Raw genomic sequence first — 13,323 nt, 5'->3', positions numbered from 1 at the left:
AAAAGAACAAGGCTGCATAAGCCTTAGTGACCACAGCATCTATCTTAGTAATTTCTAGATGCAAGTTTTTAAATGCAGCAAAAAATGATGTGGTAGGATGGGGTAAAGGGTGTCATTAATCTAGAAAGTTTCTAAGTACTACATAAGAGTAGGAGGAATGGATGTATCAGATCAAGATCTGTTCCAGATTCTTTCCAGCCAAAACGCAGACTTGCTACTGATAATTTCCTGCTCCAGGCTGAGTAAGGCCTCAGAACAACTTGAAGAGCAGTAGGTGAAAGCTGGGGGTTATACTACAAGATGTGGTGATGCAGTAAACCGCTGCCATTAACTTAAAATTCCCCCATTCTATACAAAGTATTTGCAAACCAGGAGGGGGAGCCAGTGCTTCACCGAACAGCCTCTTGCCCTTCAAGCAGTAAGTTTAGATGGAGCACGAGAACTTCTAACAGAACACGAGCGAAACAGCTTTGGCTAATGCTGCACTGAAAGAACACTCAATACCACCAGCTGTGTTAAGGTGAGCAGGAAGAGAGCACCAGTTCCCCAAACTTAAGCCCAACTCCCATCAGCTCTGTACAATAATCTCCAAAGCAGATTTTGCTAAGAACTACCACAGCAACACATCATAAATGGTAAAAGAAAGTTGAGCATCTTTGAGCATGTATCAGAACTTCAGATAAGCCTCAATTCTGGGAATTTTAGTGCTTGATGGAAAATCCAAGCCAAAACCTGGTTTAAAAAAAAAAATTTATTTTACAAAAATTAAAAACAAGTAGTATTTACAAGCATTTGAAAAACCAGCTCTAAACCTCAGCTCCTACTCATAAATTGGTTAAGCTTGTTTAAAATGCAAGATAAAGTCTTAACATTTTAAGCTTGCCCTGTTGAAAAGGGTTAAAGGGGCTTTTAAGAAATATTAGAGCTGTTGAAAATAGAATAGCTCATTGTTTAAAAAGTCAGAATCCCAAATTGTTCCTCCATCCTTTAATGACTTCAGATGTTTATAATGAAAAGAAAGGGAGCTATTTCATTTGTTGTTAAGCAGATAGACAGTAAAATTAGGGGCTGGAGAAGAGGAACAAGTATTGATCCTGAAGTTCTTGTGTTGCAAGAAGAAGAAAATTTGGAGGTTAACTGAAAACTGAAGTCAAAGCCTTGGTCCAAGTCTCTGCCAAAGGCAAACTTCTAGGCCTCAAGCTATTTCCAGAACCGTTTCTTAATACCCGTAAGAACTAAGCTGAGGCTCAGTGTGGGTCAACCTGTACCACACAGAATTAGAAACTATGGAGAGCTGCTCAAATCAGCTCCAGGAATATCCATCCCCACTGTTGTTCAAGCAAATCTCTGAATATTTTTAGCTGCAAGGATCATTTTTAATGTCACTGTTCCCAAACCTCCGCAGTGATCAAAGGGAGCCATTTCCACAGACCACACTAAGATAAAATAAGCAACACATGAGGTGAAGCAGTCACCCTCACAACATGCAAAAGTTTTAAAATAAGCTTTATAAAGCACAATTTACAAATCTGTGTGCATGTCTGTGTCCATTTTCACTGGATTTCCAGACCCTTAGCCCTATTCAATATTCTACCCTTCCTTGCAGATTCTGTACAGTATAAAGAGGAAAAAAACAGAGGTATATACAGTAGGTTCTTTTGCCCTTGGTATTAAAAAGATGGCAAACCACAAATGCTGGCAGGAATTCAGTCAACTCTCTTCTTCTGGGTTTCAAATGAAGATGTTGCTCTTCAGCAAAACTGCAGGCCTTGTGCAGGCTGGATGTGCTGTAGATGCCTTTTGTTTGAGATAGTATTAGGGAAAATGGTTGAGGACAGCAGCTGCCAATATGGTAAAACCACGTTGTGCTGAAGGGTGCCACTCATCACGGCTGCATGTTGTTGATAATAGCCAAAATGCTCATTTTCTCCTGGGCTGAGTCCACATCTTCATTCTGTTTCTGAGCCACTCCTGTGCCGAGGCCATACAGCCGCCCGCAGTACTTTGCATCATCAATTGTATCCTCAAAAAACAACTGCAGGTTAAGAAAAGGAAGAAATGGGTATTGTTTAGCTGTGCCTCCAAATCAGAAAGCACCCAATGTAAATTAAACAGTTTGTTTGAAGTCAGCCACTTCTAAGATGCAGCATGTGAATTAAAGTAGGCACATGAAAGAGGAGTAAACCAAAGTCTGTGCCAGTATCAACACTTCCTATTGTTGACAGTTTGAAGTGTGATGGCCACAAAGCTCAAAAAAAGCGCCCCCCCAAAAAAAAAAAAAACCCCACATCGTGCACGTTGACATTTATGGATAGGAACTGGAGAAAGGAGAACTGTAAAGAAGAACACCACAGTACCTCTTTCATTCTGAAGAATGCCATTCCCGTGAGGAGAGAGTCCGATCCTGCCTGGTGCTGTCGTCCAATTCGCTGCAAATCCAGCTGATCCGCCACTTCCTGAAGGCCACCCTGCAATGAGAACACAACAGTGTTTATGTTGGAAGACCCACCTCTTACCAGAATTGCCACACTTTTCCAAAGCGTGCTGAGTGAAACACAGTAGTAAATATTGTTCAAGAATGCATAAATACTCATCCCAAATTCAGGAACCTTGCTTTCCTGCTGCAGATACTTCAGATGACTGTGGGTACATTCATAGGTTATAAATGCTGGCCCTCTCTCTCCCTCCGCTCCCTCAAACAAGGCTGTGATTCAGTAGATAAGTTATTTTCAAGCCTCTGAGTGTCTACCAGTTAATCAAGTTACAGACCAGTTCATGTAAGAAGAAATACTCCACCTTGCACAGGGAAGATAAGCAATGCTGCATTGTAATTAGCTTCTGACATTACTGATACACAAACCGGAAGGTTATGGGAACATCCCCTATGTAATATACATATTGATAAGGCTAAAGCCAGGGAGGCATTATCTATGAGATACCAACTTAGTCATAGGTGCTTATGTGTGACTATGAGCATTTAAATACGTTCCAGTTCAAGGATGACATCTGCAGCAGTTCTGTCACTTGGCTTTACAATTTACAGGGTTGATGCCTGTCATCACTTGCTTGCTAGGGACATACAAGTACCTTGAGGTTTTTGCAGCTCTTCATTAAGTACTTTACATCATAGATAGATGGGAAGAAAAGGTTTAAGATATGGAAAAATTCATGTTCCTCTTCTGGTAACCTGGAATCTGTCAACAACTTCACCATGTAGCCAAAGTCATAACCACTGAAAACAAAAACATACAGAAAACCAGATAAGCAGAAAACACCTACACTCGGTATCAATATCTCGTTTTTCACAAGTTTTACATCCTGTAGCTTTCAGACCTTCACATTTTCTGACATTCATAAAACTTCTCTGGATCAGAGCCAGGATTCACCCTGATCATCTATGTCAGTGTAGGACTTCCAAATGCTCCCTGGGTGCCTCACTAACCTCTTGTGGAACAGCTAAGCCACTGGGAAGAACAAACTTTTCTTCCCAACGCTGCAAGTTTCTGTAACTATGGGCAATAGAGAAAAGCAGGAAACCCTGTAAGCATCTGTTGTCACTACCTCCTCCTCTCTCAAGTCCTTTCACTTGCGATGGTATCAAGGACCAGAGGATTTGTCATCAAGTTGCTTGAAACTCTACAAGAAAGACATCTTAGCTACACAGATTTACATAAACACAAGATGGAAGTTGGGAACACCATCAACACTGTCAGGAAGAAGACACAAAACCCTTACTTTACAATGCACACAAGTTACTAAGTGTAGAAACCATATTTCAACTTCTTCCATAGAGGAAGACTGTAGCAGCAAAAGGACTTGCAAGCAAGGCGTACACAAAACCCAGACCACAGCAAGTGCCAACTGTCCCAGCTTCTCAAACTTGGCCTTCATATCTTTAAGCTCATTTTAAGAACTGCAGAGCTAGTAATTCTCCCTAGAATCTGTGTCAGTCTCCATGGACAAAAGCAGTGGTATTTCAATCAGAAAGATTTCTCACTTGCCAGCATCAGTGACCATCCCAGACCTACCTGTGAAAGGACAGCCACTTCACACTGTCACTAAGCACGACCCCAGATGTCATAAGCAGCTCAGCAAAATGCAGAGTATCGATCCCTTCTTCTTCATGCTTCTGGAACTGCAGCCCAGAGCTGGCGAGGAGGTCTATGGAATCCTGAGAGTACATGTCCTCCCTGAAGGAGAAAAGCAGCTTTGCACTTCAGGTGTTACCAAATTTCATCAGTTTTAAAACTACTGCTGCAGCCTCCGACATCTCTAACAACCTGCTCTGCAGTCATTAATAATTCTGTTGCTACTGCAATTTCCAAAGATTCTTCTGTAGAACTGAATGACTTTGAGAAATGTCACTTCCGCACAGCAAACGGAAGCACCATGGATGAGAGCCCAGAGAAAAGGGGAATTCTCTCACATAGGCAGATGTGCAACTCCAAAGCACCGATCATCATTCCTGTCTACATTTTTCTTTTTCACTTCACAGCACACAGCACCGTATCATCATCTCCAGCTCTATCTCTGGGAATAAACAAAATTGCCTAACACTTGACTCAGGAAGGAAGGCAGGGATGAGTGATGAGACACTTGGTGGAGAGCTGAGCAGGAACCCGACTTCCACCCTGGTTGGTTTCATTCGAGGGTTGGGGGAGGGAAGGACGTGACAACACACAGCAAAATTCAGGCCAAATATGATAATGGAGTCACATGAAGTGATCACACTGTGCAAACTTCACTGCGATTTCAATACTTCAAGAGGCTCACAAGTTTGTGGGAGTAGACATTGCAACTTTTGGGTTCAAGAATTGTATGATCAGCACACACTAGCTATGAGCTGTTATCATGTTCTCCAATGACAGTTCCATAAAAACACTGATTGTTTTCCTAGAAATGTGTGGGTTTGCCAGATAAACCCTCTGTTTTATTTCCAGGCAGCTCTAGTGGTAATTATGCTGAGTTTACAATTTACAACTACAATTTTACAAAAAGTAATTACAATTACTTTACAATTACAGGGACAGGGATAATGAAACTTGTTTCAGCTGTAACCCAGGATATTGCAGTATGGAGGAGACAAGAACAACTGCCACACTCCATTAAGCTAGATCCATTTCCCTGAACTGGTGTGACAATTACATCAACATTCTTCTTTAGATCCCAGTTTATATTTTAGCAAGGATCTCTAAAGAGGCATTTTTCTTTCTGCTGAAAACAGCACATCCATGTATTTTTAACTAAATATATAGATATATATAGATTTAGATAAATCTATATATTCATATATGGATACAAAACATATATATCTATATATTCATATATGTACACAAAACATATAAAGTTTCAGACTCTAACAGTGTTCCAGAAAAAAAAAGTTTAAGGAACACAGAACTACAGGGAAAGGGTATTAAGGGTATCAAGGGAAAAGGTATTAAAGATAGGATTCTGGCACAGCTTTGGCTTCCAGAAATACTGCAAACTCCATTCATGCCACAGCAGTTTCCCACAAAAATCTGTGTTAGAATCTGAATTCTGAGTTATTGCTTAGAAACAGCCAGTAACGAACATACGGACACCTGTGTTTGCCAAAGGAAAGCATCACTACAGCAGGAGAGAAAAGGCAATTATTACTGAGCTCAGAAGACTCACGTGAGATTGAATTTGAAATTGAACTGCCAGGTATTGATCCCGGAGGGATATTCTCCTTTCTCATTTGTGAAAGTCAGGCCCAGCTGGATAATTTTCAGCAGGTCAACGTTACACCGAAGGAGCTGGTACTGATAGTCTATGGAGTTGCGGAATTCTCCAATCGGCCTTACAACAACTCCAGGAAACTCCGTGTCCTAGGAGAGAAGGGAAAAGCTTATTGCATCACTCGTTCTATTAGGAGTCATTATTATCACTCTATATGGAGTCTACTCAGTTCCACATTCACAGGTCTCAGCACTGCATTCCCTGAACTGTTTTGTAAAAATCACTTCCCCCCCCGCCTTTTTCATATTCATAAAGGTTTTAAACTGCTACATGTCAGACACTAAAAAAACCCCACACAACTTGTTAACCATTCCATTCATGCAATAGTTCTTGCAGTTTTTATTCCACAACAAAAATGTTACAAACTTATCCAATATGCACTACTGTATAATCTAAACATCTCTCTCGCAAAGGACTCTCATTTTCCCTAAATCTACTAAAATGGACTTTTATTTATTCAGTGTTCTTTCATGCTCTAAATACAAGTTAAATTCAGCACTCTGACCATCTTCATTTGATAGTCCAGGTGGTGATAACCTACCTGGTTTTGAGGAACAGCCAATGCCTACATGAATGAACACTACTACCAATCAAAACAGAACAACAGAGAAACCATCAAGTAGATGAAAAACATTTTACTTGGCCAGTGACCATGAGCTATCTTTGCTGAAAACCCAACTTTCACACTATTTTTATTCTCAGATGAGGTCATGTCACTTCTACTGACTAGAGTGTGTGCAAAATCTTTCATGAAGGATCCAGTGCTGCATATGTGGCAAAATCAATCCCAGGCTCAAGATCTCTGTGCCTCTGGCAGCACAGCTGCTAACACAGGTCACAAGCACACTCTCAGTGAGGTCAAACAGAGGCAAGACAGCCCATTTCCCACTGACATATGGTAACAAAAAATCACATTCACTTACACAGCTGTGTTCTACTCTGAAATACCACACACTCTGCGGGGGCATGTGGTTTTATGCTATGCTTTTATTTAGGACTTCTCATATCTTGAAGTTTAGTGTTCCTAAGCAAAATTAGTGTAACTTTCAGTATCATAACTAACCCCAGTTATCTATGTAAATAACTGACTCCAGCCAAGACTTTTAAGGGCAGGAAGAGATTCCTCCCACCTGGGGCAGATTCAGGTCTTCTTAAACAGAGCTTTCTGAACACGCTGTTGTACTTACAGCCAGAATGTTTCTCTTCTCTAACAATCAACATCTGAGCTCACTGAAACCCCAGCTGACTAGTTGTCACTTGCAGACTTTTTGTCCTACAGGACCACAGCATCTTCCATAACCAAACAGAGAAAGACATTCAAAAGACAAATACACTGGTGGAGAACTAAAGATTTACACCCAATTGTACATCTGACCCATTTCATTTTTCTGTTCTGCAAACTCATAAATTATAAACAGCTAAATATTAACTGAAGTCATGTTTTTAAGGTGTATAACTCTTCTCTTTCATTCAATCCATACTCAGCACTACTTGTATTAGACTCCAGAAAGCTTCTACTGAACAGCTTTTTACCACTTCTGGCTCAGTTTGACTCAGTTTCTCACTCAAGAATCAACTTCTTCCTCTAGCCTCAAAATCCCTTAACTAAGGCAACTAGATCCTACTGGAAAAAATAAAACACTTACCATTGCAATGTAGCTGTAACTCAGAACAATCTCTCGGATTTTCCTCATCTCTTCCTCCAGGTTGTTTGCCCACACCTCACAGATCACCTGGCTGTTCTCTGCCAGAGCCGCCGGCATCTTGCAGGGACTGGAGGAAAGGGACCAATGCTGAATTCAGATGAAGGGTTGAATTGCAAACTGTGAGATCTTATCGGTGTGCTGCGTTAAAGAGATCAATAAATAATGCTTTATATGCAGAAACAGCTACATATAAGAATGAATTGTAAGTTGGAGTCAGTCACACTTCCATTTTCAGCTTCAAAATAGCCCATTAATGTTTATACCAACGCTTTTTCTTGCTTTTATCACCTCCCATAAACATGCTGAGAGAGATCTAGAGCATCCGTTCAGGTTACAGGAGCGGCCACACAATTAACAGAGCAGTTATTCATTAAGAGAATCCTTCTCCCCGTCTTTTTCTCCTGCCATAAGCTCCGAAACTTCCGGCCATCAGCCGTACAAGCAGAGAATCCTGATGTTTAACATTCACCTATTGCAACAGCTTTTAGAAACAGCTACACAACGCCTTACGGACCGCACTGATAGACACCAGCTCCTCCAGCGTAACCCGGGAAACACTGAGGTGAGGTCTTTCAGCTTATACTACCGGCAGCTTCAGCGGTAAACCGCCGGCTGTTCACCATTCCCTGAACCAACACGGGCACAAAGACCCCAGCCTCTGTCATCGGCGGGAGGGAGGGAGCTCAATGAGGCCGGGGAGGGGGGAGCTCAACGCTGCCAGGGGAACACAATGCGGCCCGGGGGGGACCCAACGCGGCCGCGGGGGCTCAGTGAGGCCAGGAGGGGCTCACAGCTGCCGGTGGAGCCGCACTGGTGCCCGCTCTCCCTCAGCTCTCCCGCCGTCCCCTCAGCCGCGGAGGCCCCGGTCCCGCCCCGCCCGCACCTTCTCGCGCGCGGGGCGCCGTTCTAGCCCTCTGTCCCCCCCGCGACTCGTCTGCTCCGCCGCTCCCCATCGCCATTCCCTATCCGTAACCCCCCTCTTTACACACACACACCGCTACCTGCCCGGAAGCCCGGGCCCGACCAGCCACTGCGCATGCGAGATACGGGGCCCCTCCACAAGCACCCCTCTGAGGGGAAAGGGGCGGGGTTTCGGTTTAGCCCGTTAGGGGGGGAGTTGGTTTGGCTCTCGCGAGACTTACGGTGACACCGCCCCGGGGCGCGCGGCTGACTGGCGGCCGCGCGCGCGCGTTCCCGCGGAGGAGAAAAGGGGAGGGGAGTGAAAGCCACGCGAGACTGTGCACGCAGTGCGCCTGCGCACAGCAGAGGGACGCGTGATGAGCTTTCTACCCCTGTTCTCCCCCCAGTGCGGGTAATGGGATCGCCCGGGTTTCCTGAAGAGGAAGCCCGGGCGAGTCCATTCGTTGGACTTGGGAAGGGTGTAAGGGTGGTGGGTGTGCACCTCTGCCTGGGGAGCACTGCTAGGAGTGACGCAGCCACAGCTTCTCTGGGCACCCTGTGCCAGAGCCTCGCCAGGGGGAAGAGCTTCTGCCTTATATCCAACCCAAATCTCCCCCGCTTAAGCTTGAACCATCACCCTTCGTCCTATCACTACAGTCCCTGATGAACAGTCCTTCCCCGGCATCCTTGTATGCCCTGTTCAGATATTCCTATTTAAATTGCTATCTAAATATTTGTATGGTTATTTAAATGATATTTAAATTATATTAGCACAGATGTCTGTATTCAATAAAGCAGCATAATATAACTTCTTGTGTAACAGAGCCGCCAACAGTTGCTTCGGTGGCTGATGCTGGTGGCAGATACGCAATTTATTTGGAAGCTTGTCCACTATAATTAAGCTTAGATAGTATTTCCTTTCTTTTAGAGGGCAACGTTCTGGACAGGGTTGTATTTGCTATCAAATAATGCAGTTCTGGTATTGATGCAGAACTGGCCACCAAATCTCAGCTACTTGCCTACTATTTTCATATAAGTATCTGGAAACCCAAATCGTGGCATCATAGTTCAGTGGCGCACATTTAACGCTCATCCCTCAGCACAAATGTAACTTGTGGAACAGGTTTTTTCCATGTGCTGCTCTCCCATCAAATGACCTTGCTGCTGTCAGCATCTTATGACATCCCATTATTGAGCGCTACTTTGACTCACAGTTTGTCTTCATGGATGATAGATAGCCACCATTTCGCCTTAGCTCTGCAGTCTCTGGTGTTGCATAATTTATATATTAGGCAATAATAATACTCTGCTATACTGGCAGAATGTAATCGCTTTTCTTCCCGTGCTCACTTGAGGCTGGGATATCATGCAAGAAAACACACGTTGGTAGCAGGTAAATAGAGTAGGTTGGATTACAGCACTCTCTAAGTATAAGGTTAGGGGTTTTCCCTATAGAGTTCAGAGCAAAACACAGATATCATTTGTCTCGCTCATAAACTCAGCCCTTAAAGGTATGGTGAATCCAGGGGGAACAGGGAGGATGGATCATCTCAGCACAGGAAAAATATGTGTGCCTTGCTACTGTAATAAAAAATGTATTGCAGGAAATAATCACTTGGGACAAATTGTGCCTGTAATGTTTAACAGTTTGTGTGTAGTTGGAAAAAAAGCTATCCAAGGATATTTAGAACCATTGCTGGGGAGAGCTGGAGACATATTTTACTGAAGGAGATCAGAATTTGTTTCAATCATGGCTAATTTTGATCACTGCTAATGAGGATGAAGAATAGCAGGAAAAGGCACCCTGCTCCTTAGGAAAGTCCCATAGTTCTTGTATTTGGAAGTAACCAAACTTGCTTTCAGGTCCAGCCTCCAAAGCCGGCTTCTGAAAAGCCCTCACACCCTCTGTAGTTAGGACCAGAGTTAAAATGCTTTGTGTAGATGTAATACATCATAAGGTGGAATAAAGGGCCATAGCTCAATACTTTCATATTCGCCAGCTGGAGCCCCATGTCCTGGATCATGCCCTGTTGAAGCAGTTCTGCATTTCCTTTAGAGCTTAGTGACAGCACCACAAATGGTAAAAAACTTACTTATGGAAGCCTTAAAAAGTGAATAAAAAGAAGCAGCTATTGCTGAACATGTTTGAACTGTAACAACAAAGCCATCGTTTGCATTTTCCTAACCATTCTGTTGCCCAGAGACGCTCCCAAAGCCTGCCACTGCAGTACTGAGTGGTGGCACACATCTGCCTGGCAGCTGGGTAGGAATACAGTTGAGAACGCAGGGGGTTAATGAAGTGAGGTGCACTCAGTTCAGGTTCCTCTTCCATGTTAGAGGAGCCATCAGTGTGGGTTTGCACAATCCTGAGAGGCAATGCGTAGGTTTTATCCTTCTAATGATTTTTTCAGCCAGTGAAATAGTGACTATTGCAGAAATGGAGAGTGAACAAAGAGAAGTTATTTTATGAAGCATCAGATCCAAAAGCCTTTCTGCTGAGAAGAGATCAGACTTTGTGCATGCCTCAGCACTGAGGTTGGGGTGTTTGTAGTGAAGACAGCAGAGCAGGACGCAAGCCACCTGACAGAGGCAGCTTTTAGACTGCTGCCCACCTGCCCTAGACACAAACTTGCAGTAGAAGGTAAATGATGTTCACATCCTCATGACTAATATGCTGAATCCTCTGTTCCTGTTGGGTATAAATATTTCAGACATAATCAATGTCGGAATCAAACAGCACTTTAAAAGCAGCACTGACCTCTGTGAAATTCACCGGCTTATCATCCACTTTTGGCTATTGGATGAACGGTCCTCTCAGTGCAACCTCCAGCCCAAAGAAAGGTCATCTCAGGACAACGTTCATACAGCACCCCTCTTGAAATGCCAATTCCCACTTCCTCCTCTGCACGTGTGGAAATACCTGAAAGGAATCGCATTCCTCCCCGTTGAGTCTGCTGTCTTATGATAAATAACAATGGGTAGCATCAGCTGAAAATTACAAACTCTTTTCCTACTAGAGAATAGTTTGGATTAGTCAAGAGAAAGTGACAAATAAAACAGTAACAGAGTCTTAAATGTGAAATGAAGCAACATCGAATGTTTACTGTGCTAAGAGGACAGTGTGAGGGGAGTTCTGGGAATACTCTCTTTCCAGGATGAAGGCAGTAGTGGTAGGGACAAGGAACAGGGCACAGACAATGAGGCATCAACTGTTCTTCATGCTTGCAAGTCTCTCTGCAGCAATAGCTGCTGCTAGCTTGAGGTGGTGCTTCACCTATGGATGGCCATACAGTGCTGTGAGACCAAGGTGGTATTCCTTGTTATTCCTTGTGTGGAAAAATAAATCTCAGAAGTTATGGCAAGTAACACCCTCAATTCTTCACGCTTAATTCATAAAAGAGCACTGTATATGAGGTAAGTAACAGAGATTGGGGCCACATTTGCATAATAAAGACCAATGCTACTGCAAATTCCATCTTGCTCTTTGCAACAGCATAATTACAGACTTTGTGGTCTGTAAACATTGTATTTAAAGACAACTGAGCCCAACCACATTTTAACCTATTTGCATCTTGTCCTTACAGATGGAAACTGTACCTGTAGCTGATTGAGGACACCATGTAGCAGCAGCATTGGTATAACTGATAGACACCAGGAAAACTGGACTGCTGGGGTTCACCAAATTCTGCGGTGACCCTTATTGCTTTTAGCAAGTACACTTTTGACCCATTCAGTTGCACTGGCTATTTTGGGCTCAAAACATGAGTTAGTGCATTATAAAAACTATTTATCTTTAAGGGTTAGGTGGCTTTTTTATTCTCAGATACAGCCATTAAGACTCTTACCTGCAGAAATGTATTCCTAATGCTTAACTGAGTGACAGCTTGTGTATGCACGCCGGGAATGCTGCCAGTACTAACAGTGACATGGCACTGGCTTCACATGACTTGCCTGGGAGGGGATAGCCAGCTCCTGCTTGGAAACACACCCCCGTCTCCTTCACCTAAACCCTCATAAAGTTTCCACAGCAGTAATGAAAGGTGAGGAGCTGAACCCCAGGCTCTGAATGGGCACAAAGGACCTCTCTTAGGCTGCTGTCAGCAGGAGAACGGGCAGGCAGGAGTCAAGGGTGTAGCAGCTTGAAAAGATGTGATAGAAACATTGAGGAAGTCGTTCAAAGGCAATGTACGTCTGTGTAAAGGATGAGTGTAAGCTCTTCTAGGAACTCTGGCTGCCTTCAGACCTGTGCAGTGCTTGGCACAGCGAAACATCCACCAAACACGACATCTAGTCCTGTGTCTGCCCACATAGCGTGGCTGATATGAAACTCTTTGGGTGACCAGGTAAGCTGTCCTTATGTTTTTCCCTTTCTATACTTGCATGGATGGTTGTAGCCTTTCTCCCTCTCAGGTGGGTTGTTTTCCACTGTCTGGGCACTGTAAAGGTTGATTCAAGTGAAATAAGGTTTACAACAGAAGAATCAAGCAGGAGGGAGGAATACCAAGAAGCTGGGGTGGACAGGCAGTCCATCACAGCGATGTACTTAGTAGTAGTGTAGTGTATTACTGCCTGTTAGTGTGGTGTATTACTGAGCTGTGCCTGCCAGCAGCAGGATGGTCTGGCTGCTGTCAGGACACAGGACTGGGTATAATATGAGGAGAAGCCTCAGCTTGGGGCAACAGAAATTGAGGGGACAGCAGAGATGGGTTATAAATAATAATATAAATGTTAAAACAGATATTAAAAATAGAGCAGTTCTTTCCTTTTCAGATGATGTTGAGCATTTCAAAACATGACTCAGACAAACTGGCTTTTTCTGATACCTGAAGTGGAAAATTCAGTAAAAATACACCTGTGACTTAATGAACAGTTGTTGGACAAGCAATGAAGTACATGGAAATAATTAAACAAAATGTATTGGAATTCTTTATGGACCAGTGCATGTTTTGTTTCCCCT

General features: G+C 43.5%; 1 protein-coding gene across 1 annotated transcript; it reads right to left on the bottom strand.

Annotated features, from left to right (window-relative positions):
• Positions 1 to 602: 602 nt before the first annotated feature.
• Positions 603 to 8,536, bottom strand: CNOT8 (CCR4-NOT transcription complex subunit 8). The gene is made up of 7 exons (XM_080626832.1): positions 8,468 to 8,536; positions 7,407 to 7,604; positions 5,656 to 5,849; positions 4,029 to 4,190; positions 3,088 to 3,232; positions 2,358 to 2,468; positions 603 to 2,035 (listed from the first exon to the last, which is right to left on the bottom strand). Exons 2-7 carry the CDS (start codon positions 7,521 to 7,523, stop codon positions 1,886 to 1,888), a joined length of 879 nt encoding a protein of 292 aa, XP_080482958.1. The 5' UTR covers positions 7,524 to 7,604; positions 8,468 to 8,536; the 3' UTR covers positions 603 to 1,885.
• Positions 8,537 to 13,323: the final 4,787 nt, after the last annotated feature.

This window comes from Psittacula echo (assembly GCF_963264785.1).
Source record: "Psittacula echo genome assembly, chromosome: 11".
NCBI classification, from domain to species: domain Eukaryota; kingdom Metazoa; phylum Chordata; class Aves; order Psittaciformes; family Psittacidae; genus Psittacula; species Psittacula echo.
This window is presented reverse-complemented; position numbering and strand designations above follow the sequence as displayed.

Bases quoted from the DNA above. Each gene is read 5' to 3' on its own strand.
- CNOT8 (XM_080626832.1), bottom strand. From the start codon at position 7,523: ATGCCGGCGGCTCTGGCAGAGAACAGCCAGGTGATCTGTGAGGTGTGG. The intron at 5,850-7,406 runs GTAAGTGTTTTA...CTTCTCTCCTAG, and splicing joins GTTACAGCTACATTGCAATG to GACACGGAGTTTCCTGGAGT. The intron at 2,469-3,087 runs GTACTTGTATGT...TTCTCATTGCAG, and splicing joins AGAGCTGCAAAAACCTCAAG to GGTGGCCTTCAGGAAGTGGC.